The sequence below is a fragment of the Urocampus carinirostris genome, chromosome 12 (assembly GCF_059441175.1).
Source record: "Urocampus carinirostris isolate Australia breed hairy pipefish chromosome 12, RoL_Ucar_1.0, whole genome shotgun sequence".
Lineage (NCBI taxonomy): Eukaryota > Metazoa > Chordata > Actinopteri > Syngnathiformes > Syngnathidae > Urocampus > Urocampus carinirostris.
This window is the reverse complement of record NC_142360.1, coordinates 41,776,870-41,794,140: the sequence shown is the minus strand read 5'-3', so window position 1 is coordinate 41,794,140 and position 17,271 is coordinate 41,776,870. Positions and strand designations below refer to the sequence as shown.

General features: G+C 53.5%; 1 protein-coding gene across 1 annotated transcript in view; it reads left to right on the top strand.

The window, feature by feature from the left end:
- Positions 1-10,472: 10,472 nt before the first annotated feature.
- Positions 10,473-17,271, top strand: part of frem1b (Fras1 related extracellular matrix 1b) — a 32,546-nt gene continuing 25,747 nt past the window's right edge. Inside the window, exons 1-5 of the mRNA XM_088349819.1 lie at positions 10,473-10,584; positions 13,122-13,349; positions 14,829-14,923; positions 15,311-15,585; positions 16,716-16,915. Of these exons, the coding sequence (XP_088205945.1) occupies positions 13,137-13,349; positions 14,829-14,923; positions 15,311-15,585; positions 16,716-16,915 (783 nt within the window). The 5' untranslated portion in view covers positions 10,473-10,584; positions 13,122-13,136. The remainder of the gene's footprint in view (positions 10,585-13,121; positions 13,350-14,828; positions 14,924-15,310; positions 15,586-16,715; positions 16,916-17,271) is intronic.

Below are 17,271 nucleotides of genomic sequence, written 5' to 3'. Positions count from 1 at the left end.
CGGCCTCCGCTGCCAAGCCTCCGTCTTGGCCGACGTCCATCTTGGCGTGTCGTTACCCATCAGGCCGAGCGGCGCTGAGCCGCGGCCAATCCTTGACGTCGCCGCTGGACGCCGACCAGGAGGACCCCGACCGGGAGGACCCGGCCGGGGCCCGCGGCCCGCGTTTTGCTCACCGAATCTTTGAAAAAGATAACTGCGGTCTTCCAGCTACAGTGATAGCGGTCCTGGAGTAAAAGAGGACCAAAATACTACAGAAACGCTACAAACGTAGTACAACATCAAATATACGACTACAGAAATACGAAAAGAAGAATAAAGAGGTTCTACAAATAAACTCACTGTGATACTACAGCGGTACTCCAAAGAAACATCCGCAGTATTACTCCTGAAACACTGCAAAAATACTACTACACAAATACCACGGATATAATAGTACACGAGTACCATAATATCCAAATACCAGGACCGAAATATTTGAGAAATAAAGAGCAAATAGCCCAGGATTGCCAGGCTGATAGAAGATTGGAGTGGGCTGCTTGGAGTGAGACCCCTTACCTCAGCAGATGTTTATGTATTTTCTGGGTATTTAGTACTTTAACACCAAACCTAGTTCAAAACACTCCAACAACCGTGTACATTTACACCAAAACCGGCTTCGGCCGTTTCCGGGCCTAGAAGTCGCGTACAAACGCGGACGCGCGCACGAATGGAGATTTGCAAAATAGTTCGGCTCGTGAGACGACGCCAAAAGAAGCGCAAGAGTAAAACGACTCGCAATTCGGATTACGTCCGACGGAGGTCACCAAAGCCGAGCAACATGTCACGAAGCCGCCGGAGCGGAATTTCTATCTCTTCTTTTTCTATCCTTTTTTTTTCTTTCTTTCTTTCTGTCCCTTTATCTTTTCTGTCACTTTGTCCCTTTTATCCCTCTCTCTCTCACTCACTCTCTTTATATCTCTCCCTTTTTATCTCTCTCACCCTCCCTTGCTCTTTTTTTTCCATTTTGTCTCTTTTTCTGTCTCTTTCTCACTCTTTTTCTTTGACACTCTTTCTTTCAATTTCTCTTCATCTCATTCTGTCTTATTCTCTTTCTTTTTTCTCCCTTTCTTTTCTCTTTCTCTTTATTTGCTCCTCTTGTGCCCTTTCTTTCTCCCTTTCTTCCTCTCTTCCCGTCTTTTATTTCTCACCGGGTTCGGCCATCTCGTCGAGGGAAGCCAGGGCCCCGGGAACCCGTCCATCCCTTTTAAATAGGAGATGCGGGCGAGGACGGGTGAGGCAGGGTATCGGCGTGCCTCCCCTGCCCGGAGCCTTCTCTTAGAACCTTGTTTGTCCAAACAATAGGATGAAACCCCGCCCCCCTCATTTGAATAGCCTCATTTGCATAATTAATGCGATCGGCCCACAGCCGACTCCGCCGCCGCCGCCGGTGCTCCAAAATGGCCGAATCCCGTAACGACCTTGGGTCTTCTTCAATGTCAAATTCCTGCCGGGGGCGGCTTCACCAGACGTATGTCGCCCCCCCCCCCCTGCAACCCCCCCACGCCCCCCCCAGCAGATGTCAAACACGCTCGTCAATCTGCTTCCCGAAACGTCGGCCATCTTGGTGGCAGATGGAGTTTTTCCGATTTTCCTTTCTTTTTTTGTTCTTTCCTTTTCTTTTTTTTTCTTCCCCAGAAAAATCAGCAAACTGGAAAATCGAGGAATCGCACGACGTCTCCGCTAAAGCTAACGGCTAACCCCTAAAGGATTGTCGCTTACGTCGGTCGAGAACGTTAACGCGGCCGGCGAGAGCGAACGAAGCGAACTGCCGGTCGCTAACGCGAGTCGCTAATGCTAATGCTAACGCGGCTGCGATGCGGGCCCCTTAAGAGAAGCCACGCGCTAAGGTGCCGCAGCGGCAGCGTGTGGCCCCCGAACCGCAAGTGAACAGCTTAGCACTAAATGCGCGACGCTAATGCGAGTTGCTAATCATAGCTTAGCGAGTGACAGGATTTGGAAAGTCAAGCGCGTTGCTAATGCTAGTCTCTAATGCCAGCAAAGAATGACCAAAATCAGCATTTGACGCGACCCGAACCCGAACCCCAAAAATGAAAAACGATTGACCCAAAAAACGAGCGAGCAATCCCGTGCGTCCGTCCGTGCGTCCGTCCGTCCGTCCCGCTTGAGAAAACAAACAATTCAGAACGATTGAAAACAAAAAAGGAGCCAAAGTCAAGTCCTGTTTCTCGTTCGGCCCTTCATCATCACCGTGTCGCGACGAGCGACGCGGGGCACCCGAGTCCGAGTCCCCGCCTTCCCGACAACCCTCGTCCGATCGTCTGCGAAGCGACGCCACGCGCTAGGCAAGCTTTTGCGACTCTCCGACTCTATCCGGCCCCGTTTTTGGTCCGATTCCCGTCGCCGACCTCTTTTCCGGACCCGTTTCTGTTTTGCTCCCCCGCCCCGGCCGTCGACCCGTTTTCCCCGCTCTCGGGATCGCCTTCGCTCGACACGGAAGCGCCGCTTCCGCGTTCCCGCTATCCGCTACCCGTGACCGACGATCGTGGGGCGGCGGGTGCGAGTCCTTTCCTCCTTTGAAATAAAGCCGACTCTCGTCTCCGTTCCCGGTCCGTGACAAACGCGTCTCAAAGAGCTCCGCCGACCGCATCCCCTGATCTAAAAGCTACGGGAGGGCGAGGAAATGAGACATTTTCGATCGAATCTTTTGAAGAGAGGATAAAGAAAGGATCGTGTCGGATCCCCCCGGTGGCCCCCCGGCGGGGCCTGCCGGGCCGTAAGTGCCGCAATATGTCGCATTTGCATGCGGATGGCTTTGCATGGGGGAGGGGGGCGGGTGGGTTTGGAGGAGCGCCGCCGGGAACGCGAGGGCGGGGGGGGGGAATGTGAGGTGGGGGTCTTGACTGGGCTCCGGCGGACTGCCAAAACTCCGCGGGAGCCAAATAAGGGCTCCAAAATGGACAAGGAGCATAAATAGTGGGAGGGGGTCTTCAAGGGTCTTCACCTGGCTCACGCGCTCGTCCAAATATTTGCCTGGCAAGAATGGACGCTGCCGGAATCTGCTGGAAACGAGGAATGTTCGGGAGTGAGGAATGTGAGGAGGGGGCTTCAGGTTCAGTGGCCATGCCAAAATTCTCTCACCTGAAAACGGACCCCCGCTCATAGATGCGCCGGGGGACGGCCCACCTTACACCCCCCCCCCCTTTATTTTCCAGGTGCGGGCAGAGAAACCCAATGAATAAATGAAAAGTTTTCAAGTGAGGGGAGCGGGCCGGCATCTGGACGACCCCCCCCCCCCCTTCATGTATGTTTGATGGGCGCAGGGACGGTCAGTAAGCGGCGCCGAAGCGTCGGAGGGTGACGGAGGATGACGGGAGGCCCGGGGGTCTTCCGTGGGACCAGCGGCCTCCTTAGCATAACGCGGGTGGCGCCCCCCCGACCCTCCCTCCCCCCCACTCGGCCCAGCGGCCGGCGAGCGTCCGTCCGTCCGTCAGGCCGACGTCCGCTCCGTCGCCCTCCATCAGCGACGTCGGCCGTGACGGGGGTCGCTGACGGGGGGGGGTTAGGGTCGCTGACGGGCCCTATGCAAATGGGCCGTCTGCGCCGCTATGCTAATTTGACATTTAGCGTCTCCTTTGCATAAGCAGACGCTAATAGTTTCGGCGGACGCCGAGCCCCGAAGGCCGCGGGCGGAAGAGGGCTCGCCGAACGCCTTCCACCGGGGATAACGGATCTCCGATGCCGCTGAAGCCCAAAGAAAGAAAGACGCCGGCGTTCAACGGGCTTTGGAAAAATCAAAGTCAGTCAGGGAGACGGTTCGAAAGAGATACTGAGGGAGAAAGAGAGTCAATAAGGCAAAGAGAGGGGAAAGTGACTGAAAGAGAGAAATAAAGAAAGAGCGAAAGAAAGAGATAGGAGTAAAAAAAAAAGAACTAAGAGAAAGAAACACAAAAGCAAAGAAAATAAATAAAAAGAAAGAGGGACAGAGAGAGAATGAGAGAGAGTGAGAAACAAGCAAAAAAGAAAGAGAGAGTGAAGGAAGAAAAAAAAGAATGCTCAAAAAGATGAGAAATGAGAGAAAGAAATAGCGAGAGAAAGACCATAAGAGTAAAACAAAAGACATTGAGATTTAAAAGAAAGGGACAGGAAAGGAAAGAAAATAAATAGAAAGAAAGAGGGACAGAGAGTGAGAAAACGCAAAAAAGAAAGACGGGGTGGAGGAAGAGAAAGAGAACGCTCAAAAAAGATGAAGGATGAGAGTAAGAAAGAGTGAGAGATTGAGCATAAGAGTGAAAAAACAAAGTGAGAAGTAAGAGAAAGAGACAGGAAAGGAAAGAAAATAAATAGAAAGAAAGAGGGACGGAGAGTGAGAAAAAAGCAAAAAAGAGAGAGAGAGGGAGAGAAAAGAAAGAGAAGGTTGAAAACATCCATATAAAAGAAAATGGAGTGCTTTCTGAGTTGCGCCTTTCTTGCACTTCTCTCAGCAATGTTTGTCTAGAGATAGTTGTGTGTGCGTGTGTTTATTTATTGACTGTAATGGTTGTCTTCTCTCCTCATTTGGAGCGTCTACTTGTTCGGTTTTCCTTTTCTTTGCCACGGTCCCCGTTTGCCTTTCCGGCCTTTTGAGCTGGCCTTTTGGCTTTTGTTCTTTGGGTTTCAAGGCGTGACTGAGCGCCGGCTCGCTCACGCCGGACGAAGCCTTCCGCTAGCGTGAGCGTGCCGCCGCTTGACCTTTAGCGCCGCCTGGATGCGCCCGCCACCCTGGGCGCCGTCAGCCGCCGGCGCGTGACCTGAAAAGAGGGGCGGGCCACGCCCACCGCAGCCGGGCGACGGCGGCCGCGCCATTAGCGTCGTGGTCCGCTCGCCGGACGAGCGGGCTCTTCCCTTAAACCGGCGGCCTAGGGTCAGACGGGATCCGGGCTGTCCGGCGTCGGGCCGGATCGCGTCCGCCCAGGGTTTTACTCCGGTCCCGAGATAACGCCGAGAGAAGCGCAAGAGGAAAAACACAAAACGGGCCGTGCTTTGAAATCGGTCCCCTAGGCCGGCCTTCGCTACCTTCTCCCCTCAAGCAGGCGGCCCCCACCTGGGGTGGGGGGGTTTCATCCTCCGCACTAATTGGCCCAATTGAAACGGTGCCCTCGAGTCCTTAAGCATCACCGGACCGACCGTTCTGGCCACCTTCCCCGAAGAAGGCTCTCTCCCACGCCGCGGCGGAGCGCTGGCGCGCCATCGCTTCACACCCCGAAGACTTGGCGGTAGGAGGGGGTCCTGGCAGCAGGCCCTGGCGGCGTGCCGGCCTCGCTCGGCAGCTGCTGGCCGTCCGACCGGTATGCCGTGACGCCGGAGGTGCCGAGAGGAGCCGGCACTTTACGCTAGCGCGTCGCTGCGAGTGCTAACTCCCGCGACGGACAGCGTCTTAGCCCGGGGGCCCCTCGGGGTCCCTCCCTCGTTCCCGTTATTGGCTGCCGTTCCGGTCCGCGCCGATTTGGTGACAAAACGGGATCCCTACTTGATTTTGACTAAAGTGCGCCCTCTAGTGCACTGACACGTATGCGGGTCGTAGTACAGGGGTGTCCGACTGGTTTGAACTCGGGGGCCGCACCATCGAATAAACATTCTCTCGGGGGCCGGACGGGTAGATGAAAGAGAAAGAAAAAGAGAGAGAAAGAAAAAAGAGAAAGAGGGAGGGAAAAGGAGAGAGGGCGGGACAAAGAAAGAAAGAGGGAGAGAGCTTGAGAAACAAAAGATAAAAAGTCGTGAGAGAGGGGGAAAGAAAGGGAGAGAAAGAAAAAAGTCCAAAGAGAAATAGAAAGACAGAAGGTGAGAAAAGAGAAAAGGAAGTGAGAGCAAAAGAGGTTAAAAGACACAGAGAGAGAAAGAGACAAAAAGCAACAAAGGAAGAGAAAAAAGAGAGACACAGAGAGTGAAAGAGACAGAGACAGAAAGTGGGAGAAAAGGGGGAGAAAAGAAAAAGAGAGAAATAAGTAAATCCAAGTGTCTTTGTGGGAGGCACCTGGCTTTGGCATAATCAAGTGGACCTATTTCAACCTGCAGCTTGTTTTTCTCTTGCGCTTCTCTGAGTGTTGTCTCGCGGGCCGGATTCAATCCCCTTAGCGGGCCTGACCCGGCCCGCGGGCCGCCTCTTTGACGCCTGTGCCGTGGTACAAGTACCCTCCACCCTGTTACTCTGAGAAAAGTTGTACGTAAAACATCCCGCTCGTCCGATGACTCTCCGTCCATCCGTCCGTGATCCGCGGCGCTTATCCTCAGTAGGGTCGCGGGGGAGCCGGAGCCCGTCCCGGCGGTCTCGGGGCAGTGGGCGGGGGGACACCCTCCACCGTTACTGTATCGGACATCTTTTTCTAGTCTTGAATTGATTTTTATTTGACTCTATTTTAGATTATTTCTAACTATATTGTTTTTAAAAGACTATATTTTTAATCCTGATATTGTTTTGATTTTACGATATATTTCTTATTTTTTTGTCGGAACCAGAACAGATCGGGACCCGATCGCGTGACGTTCTCACCCGAGCCTTTTATTTTACGGGAAACGGGGAGTCACGCGCGTCAGGAAGCCGGTCCGGCGCGGAAGACGGGAAGCCGGAGACCGACGGGACCGATAACGAATCGGGATAACGAAAATAAACGGGAGAAACGTGACGGGAACGAAAAACGGAGAAGTTCGTTTGCGGGCTGACAAAAGGAGAGCGAGAGGACGGGGTTTAAATAGGCCAGCTTTCGGGACTCGCGATTCTATCCCGCCGCGTTCGCCGTCCGATTCCCGTCGCCGACCTTTTTCCGAACCCGTTTACGTTTTTGCTCCTCCGTCCCGGCCATCGACCTGTTTTTTCCTCACTCTCGACATCGCTTTCGCCCGACACGGAAGCGCCGCTCCCGCGTTCGAAGAGATCTTCTACTCGTGACCGACGATTGCCGGATCGCGCACGCGAGCCCTATCCCTTTTCTAAATAAAGCCTGACGAACGCCATCGGGTCCCGTCTCCGTTTCCGCTCCGTGACAAAAACGATCGAAACGAACGACGAGAAGGATTCGATCCGGGTGATTCCGAATCCCCGACGAGCGCCGCTTTTTCAAAGTTCACCGTCGAGATCCGAGGAAGGATCCGATTCCCACCGCCACCTTGTTGCGAAGCGCGACGAGGGTTCTGATCCCGGATGCGGATTCTCGGTCCGAGGTAACTCCGTCGTCCCGGGAAAAAAGCGGACCGTTATAGCCGACGCTTCGGCTCGACACGATCGGAACGTCCGTTTTTTAGCGCTCGGCCGTGGCATTCGCAACCTCCTCGCCGGCCTTTGGAGCGTTTGCATCGGACGCGCGCGCTTTGTGGTTAAAACAGCTTCGGGCGACTTCACCTTTGCACGGCGTTCTTCGCCGGCGAACGCGTCGCGGTCGGCACGTTCGCTCCGGCGCGCTAACCCTCGTCGCTGACGCTAATCCGGCCGGTGACGGCTTCGGTGAGTCGAAGCGAAAAGAATGCGGGGCGAGCGAGCGCCCCGTCGTTGGTGCGGAAAAGCGAGTAACCGGGCGGAAACGGGATCATGTCGGAGCGGCGCTTGTGACGGAGACCCCCTCCCCCCCCTCTTCGTACTCTCACCCCCCCGGTATTTCTCGCAGGGAGTCTCGGCCTTTCACGATCGGCCGAACATTAGCGGGGACCTTAGCGAGCGCCATCGTTTGGACGGCTCATTTGCATCATTTCGGGATGAGCTTTAACATTAGCCCCACCAGCCACCCCCCCACGCCCGTTAGCGCCGCGGCTAGCAACGCGGCTAACAAACGAGGACGGATACCTCCCGTGTGTCGGTCGGGACGGACGTATTTTCTCTCGACTTTTGTCATCCGGACCGGATTTCCCGCCGAATTCGGTCTGTTTATTTCCCTGGTACATTTGGGTGCGTTTTGTCCTCGGCGCTGGATTTTGCGGCGCGTGCCGATGACGTCGTCGGGGCGGCGGCCGATCGGACGGCTTTGGCTTTCCGCGACGCGGGAGACGCCGCACAAAATACGCCGAGAAAAAAACAAAATAGAACGCAAAATCACGGGTCAGAGGTGTCCGACGGGTCTCGGAGAAAAAAACAGCAAAAAAATTAAAAGAGGGAGAGGGAGGGACAAGAAAGAAAGAGAAAGGAAAAACAAGAGAGAAAAAGAAGAGACAGAGAAGAGAGAGAGTAAGGAAAAGAGAGACAAGCAAGAGAGAGAGAGAGAAAGTGAGAGAAAGAAAAATGAGGAGAAAAACAAAAATTAAAAAAGAAGAGACAGAGAAAAGCAAGAGAAAGGAAAGGAGAGAAAGAAAAACAAGAGAGGAAAATAAAGATAAAGGACAACAGACAGAAAAGAGCGAAAGAGTTAGAGAAAGAAAATACAATCTCACTTGTTTTGGGAGAGGTTTTGGCGCCATCAAATGGACAGATTTTAAACTTCAGTTCTTTTTTTTCCCGGCGTCGCGTCGGCGGGCTGGATCCCATGTGTCGGCGGGCCGGATCCGGCCCTCGGACCGTAGGCCGGACACCCCTTATTTGTCGGTCCCCCTTTCTCTTTCCGCATGTCGGGATTGGCAAGCGGCGCCCCCGAGTGGCCGAGACCGGTCGGTCCCAGGAGGAATCGAGGCCGACGAGCGCCGGAGGGGACTGGCGCGAGTGGGCGTGGCTTGACGCGGGCGGGCAGGCGGCCAATGGCGGGCGGGCGCCTCGCCAAAAAGTAGGCGGGCGCGGCGCCAAGCCCGGCTGCGGCCGACCGTCACAAGACATCAACGGCGGCCGCGAGCGCCAAAAAATCAAAACGGACCCAAAAAGATTTCCACAGTTCCAAGGTGACGTCGGGGAAAACTTTTTCAGGCTGCGGGGGGCGGGGGGGAAGCCAGGCGGCCATTTTGGATTTGGCTCCGGAGGTGTCGGGCGGACCCCCAAGCAGGACGTCGGGGGACCGGATCTACAAAAGAAAGGGGGGACCGCAACTGCCCGGGAGGAGAACTTGAGAGAAGAGGTTCGGGGGTACCTTTAAGAGCGGACCCGAGAAGTGGCGGGTCTCGGAACGGGGCGATCCGAGGAAGAGGACGAGCTCCGGCAATGCGAGGCGGGAGTCTGGGGTCTTCGCAGGAGAGGGTTCCAGGCCGTCCGACTCCTTTGAGCTCGGGGGCCGCGTGCTCGGAAAAACGACTCTCGCGGGGGCCAGAAGGCCGGACTAGCAGATAAAAAGAAAGAAAGAAAGAAAGAGAGGGACCAAGACAGAAAAAAATAAAGAGAGGGAGGTAGACAAAAGGGGGGAAGAGAGAGAGACAAGAGAAAAAAAAGAGAAGGGAAGGAGAGACAGGGAGAGAGAAGCATAAGAAGGTGGGAGAAAAAGACAGAAAAAGAGAGAACAAGAAAAAAACTTGATTTCTCTCTCTCCCCCTTTCTTTTTCTTTGAGTCAGGGTTCCGCCTCGCCCGTCGCCCCCTAGTGCTGTAAGGAAAGGCGGGTGGATGCTGACGAGTAGATGCTAACGGCTATCTGCTAGCGACTACTTACAAACGGCCGCACGTTCGCGACGACGCGCACGCTCCAGGGTGTTTAAAGTTGGTTCGGTGGCTTTTTTTCCCAGAAGTGTCCGAGAGTCTGCTCTTTATACGGCAGGGCGGACCCCCGAGAACTATCGAGGATGACCCCGGTCGGTCCGATGAGCATCGCCGGTAGCGAGACACCGTTTTCATCTCCGAGCCGTACGCACTCACGAGAAGAGCGGCGTGGGGCCCGCGAGCCGAGGCTTTGCCAGCCCTCGTGGAAAGCCTTCACGATAGTCAATAAAGGAAGGAGAGCGAAGGACAGGTACGGGCATCCTAGTGGGTGAGGTCAGGGCGCCCCCTAAAGACAGCGTGAGATATCTGCCGATCCCTTATGAAAAGAGCTCACCGGTGACAAGTCATTGCGATTTCCTAGTCGAAGGGTTCTGGATCGCGTCGGTCGAATCACCAGTACTGGTCGGTAACCGGAAAATCGCGTAGAAAGAGCTCCGTGGATTGTTATTTGAGAAATGCGGTAGTGGGCCTCATTCGGGGGAGGGGGGGCCTTCGACTTTTGCTACATTCGACGCTTTTTAGCGGGCTAGCTGGCGAGACACCTAGCTCCCATTTCATCCCAGTGATCAAGCTCCATTTTGGCCTCCTTTCTAGCATTTAGCTTTTTGGCCTCTTTTCTAGCTAGCTAGCATTTAGCTTTCTACCCAGCTTTTTTACTCATTTAGCTAGCGATCTGGCTCCATTTGAGTCTCCGACCTAAATCATGTTTCCTGTTTACCAAAGTCAGAAAAACGACGCGGCGGTCAATGAATCGTACAGATGTTCTCCCCGGCGGCCGTTTTGCCCAAGAAATTTGACACTTTAGTGAGGATCAGGTGAGGGAAAGTGGGTCAAAGGGAGGACGCGGAGTCGGAGGGGAACCGGGGGGACGGCCTTAAAAGAGGAATTTCGGGGGAGGGTCCGACCGACTCCTCAAAGTCTGGGTAGCCCCCCCGGGGCCACGGGACCGGCACGTTGCCGTCAAACTCGCTATCGAGCTCGGACAGGAGCCGCGGCTGCAGCAGCGCGACGGGTGAGCCGCTTTCTTTGCTATTCTTTTCCGTCTTTTAGCGCTCTTCTTCTTCAGGGGTTTGTCAACGGTGGGGTCGGGGGCCATGGTCCGCGAGGTCTCTCCAAAAGGAAAGAAACTCCTGAGCAGGGAAAGACTCTCCTTAGTTTGCTTCGTTAAAACAAGTCTTTTTCTCTCTCTCTCTCTCTCACTCTTTTTTCTCTCTCTTGTGGTCTCTCCCCCCCTTTTTTGTATTTCATCTCTCTCTCTTTCTCCATCTCTTTTCTCTCTCTCTCTCTGCCTTTTTTGTATTTCATTACACTCTCTCTCTCTCTCTTCCTCTCTCTTTCTCTCTCTCTCTCTTTAGCTATTTTTATATATATCTCTCTCTTTTTTCTCTCTCTCCTGTGTTCTCTCCCTCTCACCTTTTTTTTGTATTTCATCTCTCTCTCTCTTGCTCCATTTATTTTCTTTCTCTCTCTCTCCTCTCTCTCTCTTTCTCTCTCCCTCTCTCTTTCTCTTGTCCCCTCTCTCTCTTTCTCTCTCTCTCTCTCTCTCTCTCTCTTCGCAAGAACAGTCGGACTCCTCTCCTGTATTTGGATTGGAAGGCACTCGGAGACGGAACGCGGCCCCCCTCTTCTCCTCTCGCGGGCCGTAGAACCCGAACCCCCCCGACCCCCCCGACCATTAAAACTCCCGTCGGGTCCAAGCAGAAGCAAATCCTTCCTCTTTGAAACGCGGTCTTCCTCCACTCGGGACAAGACAAAGATCCCGACCCTCTCGTTGTTCTTTGCCGCGTGCTACTCCGTACTGGGACTTTTTCCAAGATTGCGGTGCGCAACCTACGGCCCAGGAGCCCCGCGGGGCCCGCCGGGCTTCGTAATCCGTCAAGTCGATCGAGAAGATTTCTCCCGGCGAATAAAACGCTTGTCGCTTGAGCTCGCGTGGCCGGTCGAGAGGACAGTTTTCTCCGCCGTTGGCGCTCCCCGGCCCGTCCCTGGCCCGTCCCTTCCTCCGTGTCGCGGTCCCGGTTCTTCTTCCGCCCCCTGAGAATATGCCCCGGGAAATGATCTCGCTCGGTCTCGACGGTCTCGTGACCGGATCGTGCCGCTGCAGAATTCGAGGAGAGTTCTCGGTCGGGTCCGACGCGCCCTCGGACGTTTCGGTTCGATGTGACGAGAAGGTTCCTGTACGACGGCATCTCCGAGGCCCGGATCTTCTTTTCCGGTTCTGCCGTGAGAGTCCGAGTCTCGCGAGCAAAGAGGAAGATATGCCGTTTTATTGTCCCTCCAGATAGGTTTAAGTCTGGCAAGTGTGGCTGCGCTTTGAACTATTTTGGCCATGAATACTACTACGACTTCAAATATATATATATAGACGCGGGCTCCGACTCTGTCCCGTTTTCCAGTGATATCTCCGGTCCGGTAGTGTTCCCGTTCATCGTTGTCCCGTTTAATTTCGGGTTCCGGTTGAGTTTCCGTCCGTTTTCGTCCCGTTTGTTATTTTCTCCCGTTTTCGTTCCCGTTGAGTTTCTCCCGTTCATTTTCGACATCCCCTCCGTCGCTTCCCGTCCGGTATCGGCCCCGTCCGTCCGATTTCGACTCGGGCCGTCGTAATCGTTCTCGTCCGTCTTCCCGTCTTTCCGCGCCAGACTGCCGCCTAACGTGCGCGACTCCCCGTTTCCCGTCAAATAAAAGGCTCGTGTTAGAACGTCACGCGATTGGGTCCTGATCCTGTTCTGGATATAAATATATATACTTCGTCGGCGAGCGAGCGCACGATACTACAAAATGTCGACAAAAGTACGTGCCACGTTTTATGCTATGAACCGGGAACATCATATATGGTTTTGCTAGCATACTGCAAAACGGCATCGGGTCAAAACCAGGCATTTTGAAAAAAGAATGAGGTACTACATGGGAAAATGAGTGCTTCAAAACAGACGCCTGATATATTCTTTGTTTTCATCCTGAAAGGGAAAAAGTACCGCAAAAATACTTCTAAAGTAATTCTGTCGTGCAGAAATACGACGACGGATACATTTGACCAAAAAAACACAGAAGGATTACAAAACTCAACGTCAAATTTAGCGCATACAGTAAGCGATCTGATATTTTTTGGGGAAAAGAAAAAAAATCCTCTAGAAATTCATCCGCAGTACGCGACAGATAGAAGAGGAGAAAACACAAAACTTGATATCAAACCGAGTGGCTAAAAACAGGGAGCTGATCTAGCATTCTAAAAAGAAAGAAATATACGATCTTATTCCTCTCGACTACAGAATACGAAAATACAAAAAAACACTAGTACGGAAATACTACCCCCAAAAAAAATACATCTACAACACAATCGGTAACACATTCGGTGCCCATAAAGAGCTACTACATAAGTACTTCTACAGTCATAATGTAGTCCAAATATGTCGACGCTGTCGGGACCGGGACGGGAAACGGGAAGCGGAACCCGCTCGCGTGACGTGACTCGCATCTGGAAATTTTTTGAAAAAAAAAAAAAAAAAAGAAATCGAGCTCGCTCACGAGAAAGTGACTTCTCGTGCGCAGGCCGCCCTCTCCGAGATGCCCCCCGCCGGCGCCATCCTGCCGATGCTCGCGCTCGCCGCGGGGCTCGCCGGCAGCCTACGCCACGTCGACACGGAGGTGGTCAGGGGTCGCTCCGTCTTCCTGAGCAAGGAGCGGCTCGGGATCCGGACGGAGGCCGACGCCCACTGCAAGGTGGAGGTGCTCCTCAACCAACCGATGGCTCAGCGGGTGGGCCGGACGGCGCCGCAGGTGAGTCCCCGGCCGTACCGACCGCCGCGGTAATACCGGCCCGATACTACAAAATGGCGGCGAAACGCCATATCCCGTTTCGTGCTCGAAACGGGGACCTCGCCTGGTATTCCGCTTTCTTTCCGAAAAGACAAAATACTACGGAAATACGACAAACGTGTCAGGACCGGAACGGGAAACGGAACCCACTCGCGTAACGTTACTCACAGGAGAGAGGAGCGCACGCTCGATCCGGACATCCTCGGTCGAGGGGGAGGAGCTCGCTCGGCTGCGGAAGCGGGACGGCGGCGTCTGGAACGAAAAATAATTGAGATCGAACGGATCGAAGTGGGAGAAAAACACAGGACGGGCAAAAAGGGCTTGCCTTGTAAAAACAGAGATTCGCAGACGGACGGACGGACGGACCGACCGACGGTGACTGACGGGACGGAGTTTAAATACCGACGGGGAGCCCGTCTGTCGAGCGGCGTTGTCCGGTGCCCGCGGGCGGGACCGATGGGGCGCCACGGCCAACGTGACAAAACCGTGCTGCTGCGGGGATACTATAACACAGAAATACTATGTAAATACTACAAAACAATACAGTCAAAAAGTACTACAGAATTACTGTAAAGACACATCTACAACAATATTTCAGGGGAAATGCTTCAAAAATACTACTACAGAAATACGACCGGAGAAATACGACAAACGATGCAGATGCGGGGATACTCTGGAGAGACATCGACGTTCCAAAAAGGATACAGAAATACGACACGAGTAAAGACAGAAATCTTCTAGTAAAAACTACGGCTACAAAAGTAGGACATAAGACAAAAGTACTACGGTAACGTGCGGCAAATGTCGGCGGCGTCGACGGTCCGCGTCTCGCCGCGGGTTCCGCTCCGGGGATCGAAGACGGTATTCCGACCGAGGACACGCCGGAGAACCGGAGAGAAACCGAAAATTCGGGGGAGCCCGAAAGACGTGGAAAGACCTCACTCCCCTCTCTTCTGGGAAAAGGCCACCCGGACGGGTCGCTTGCTTTTCTCGAGAGCGGAGGGAACGGGGACGGCCGCGGCGGAGCGCGGGACGGACCCAGAAAGTCGCCGAGGAACGGAAATCTCCCGCCGTCAAGTCGATAGCAAAAGTAGAGACTCCGTTGAGAACAAAGCGCAATCGTGAAGGAAGCCAAGGAACGGCGCTGAAAAGCGTCCCAGGATTCCAACGCGGGTCCTTTTCAGCGCCGTTCCTTTCCTGATTTTCTCAGCGCCGCCGAGTATCCACTCCGCGCGTCGGTACCAAAGGATTCTTTTCAAAGCGGCCAGGTTCTTCCCGCCCGGGCCTCCGTCAATCCTTTCTTACGCTCTCCATTTTCCAGAAATGTCTGTCGGAGCTTCAGGTTCCGTTTTTTGCCAATCTTCTTCCCGAAAGAATTCTCTCGCTCGGTTTTCTTTGAAGACGGCGCCGCGTGACGGGGACGCTCCTCCGTGTTTTCAGGTCTTTGACTGCGACTTCCCGCCAGACCAAGTTCGCTACGAGCACAACGGAAGTCCGCTGCTGGACGCCGACCTGGTCCTGCTTCGCCTTTACAGGTCACCTACGCCGCCCGCTACCGCTTTACTTCCGCTTTCGCCCGCAGGTCTTTCGCGGTCTACGGCCAAGATCTCCCAGAGTGAAAGAGAGAGAAAGATAGGAAGAGATAGGGAGAGATGGAGAGAGACAGAGATAGGAAGAGATAGTGAGGGAGAGAAAGAGAGAGAGAGAGAGAGAGAGAGAGAAAGAGAGATAATGAGGGAGAGAAAGAGAGAGAGAGAGAGAAATAGAGATAAGAAGAGATAGGGAAAGATAGAGATAAAGAGAAAGAGAAAGAGAGAGAGAGAGAGAAAGAGAGAGAGAGAAAGAGAAAGAGAGAGGGAAGGGGGGGTGGTCTACAGCTTAGTACTGGTCCTGAATTGTGAGAAGTGACAAATGTGTCGCAGGTTGGGATCTTCAGAGACTCGAGTGGAGACCCTGGTCTTGCACGTTTTGGTGGCGGAGCGGTCGCCGGGCCCGGTGGCCCTGGTGGCCCTGGGTCCCGTCCCCCTGCAGGTCCCGGACTTCTACGGCTTCTCGGACGTCATCGACGGGACGGTGCTGGATATCCGGGCCGACCCCTCGGACGGCGTCGACTGCACCGTTCGATCGGTGGCCGCGGCCGGAGTCCTGAGCGCCGGTCGGCTGGTGCGGGAGGACCGGGGCGACCTCCGGAGGACAGGTGAGGCGCTGCGCTCCGGGTGGAACGAGCTCCGCCCCCTCCAAAACTCGTTCAGCCGATCGCATTTATCGACCGCGTGGCGACGCGGGATCCGAGCGCAGACACGAGCGTCGGGGAATGAACGTAAGGCGCTCCGAAGAGAAAGGAATAAGGAAATGAATCCTGAAAAAAAAAACACGGTCCCTTCAATAACGCAAAGTCTCGCATAACATCAGAGCCGTAGATGTAGACGAAATACGGAGACTCGCCTTATTGTTTTTGAAAGGAAGAAAAATAAGAAAAGAAAAAAAAGGACGAGGGAAAAATGAAAAAAATAGATGAAACCAAAAGAAGGAAAATTCAAATACCAAAGAAAAGGAAAAAAGTACAAAGAAAGAATGAAATGAAATGATCTGCATTTTATATAGCGCTTTTCAAGTCAATGACTTCCCAAAGCGCTTTACAATGCGCTCCACATTTCCCAATAGCGGCCTTGCAGCCATGTAAGGCGCAAACCTGCTTGTTGGGGGTATGAGGGGTTCAGTGTCTTACTCAAGGATACTTCCACATGATCCCCAGACGAGCACTCTACCTCCTGAGCGACTGCCGCCCTAGAAAAAGAAAAAGGACGAGAAAAAAAAATAAGACTAAAACTTCAAAACAAGAAAAAAAGGAAAAGACAAATGAAAAACGAGACAAGAAATGAAAAGCAAAAAATGGCCCTTTTTCATTTTTTTTTTCTTTATTTCTTTTCTTTATCTTCATTTTCCTTTTTTTGCCTTCTTATCCCCTACTTTGCTTTTTGTTCTGGTTTTCCTTTTCTGCCTCTTAGTTCTTTTTCCCTATTTGTATTTTTTTTAATAGTTTTCTCTTCTTTTCGTCTGTTTTGGGTAAAAATGTGAGACAAAAGGCTCCTTTATGCTTCCTTTCAGTCTCCGTAGTTTGTCATCCTTCCCTGAACCCTTAAGAAAAGCAGCACGATTTTGGGCCGGACCCCGGCTTCCTAGGCCCCCGACTGGATGGACCTTGGCACTAAAGTCCGAAGGAGCGCGAGGTGTGCCCGGTTAGCCGAGGAGTACCGCGGCCGGCGCAGGCGAAACCCCCTAGTGGTGGAGAAGCGTAACGCCAACGGTCTTTTGCTTCCGGTCTAGGTCCGGATGCGGCGGCGCGCTGCCCGGCCGACCGAGCCTGCGCGAGCGGCGCCGAGGAAGTGGCTTTCCCGAAGACCAGCTGCCGGGACTTCCTGAGTTCTGGCCTGAAATACCAGCACCTCAGCCCGCCCTCGCCGGACCTGGACTATATCGCCATCGGCGTGGAGCTGAGGGAACAGGAGACCGGAACTCTGACGGAGGTGGGTGGGCTCCTTGCCTCCCGGTCTGTCCGAAAATACCGACGAGCGCTTTCCTGCTTGAGGACCGTTTGAAAAGAATAGACTCCAGGACTAGGATTTCCGACCCTTTTCAAGCGTCCGGCTCATTTGTGCCAACTTGTTAGCGCAGAGGGCGAGCACACGCTCGCTTACATTTCCAAAGTCACAACTTATCTTTTACGACTTACTATCGCATTTCTAACTTATGACCGGCTTCATTTTTGCAAGTAGAAAGAAATAGAGAAAGAGAGAGAGTGAAAAACAGAGAGTAAGAGAGAGAGAGAGAGAGAGAGAGAGAGAAAAAGACAGAGAGTGAAAGAGGCAATGCGAAAGAGAGA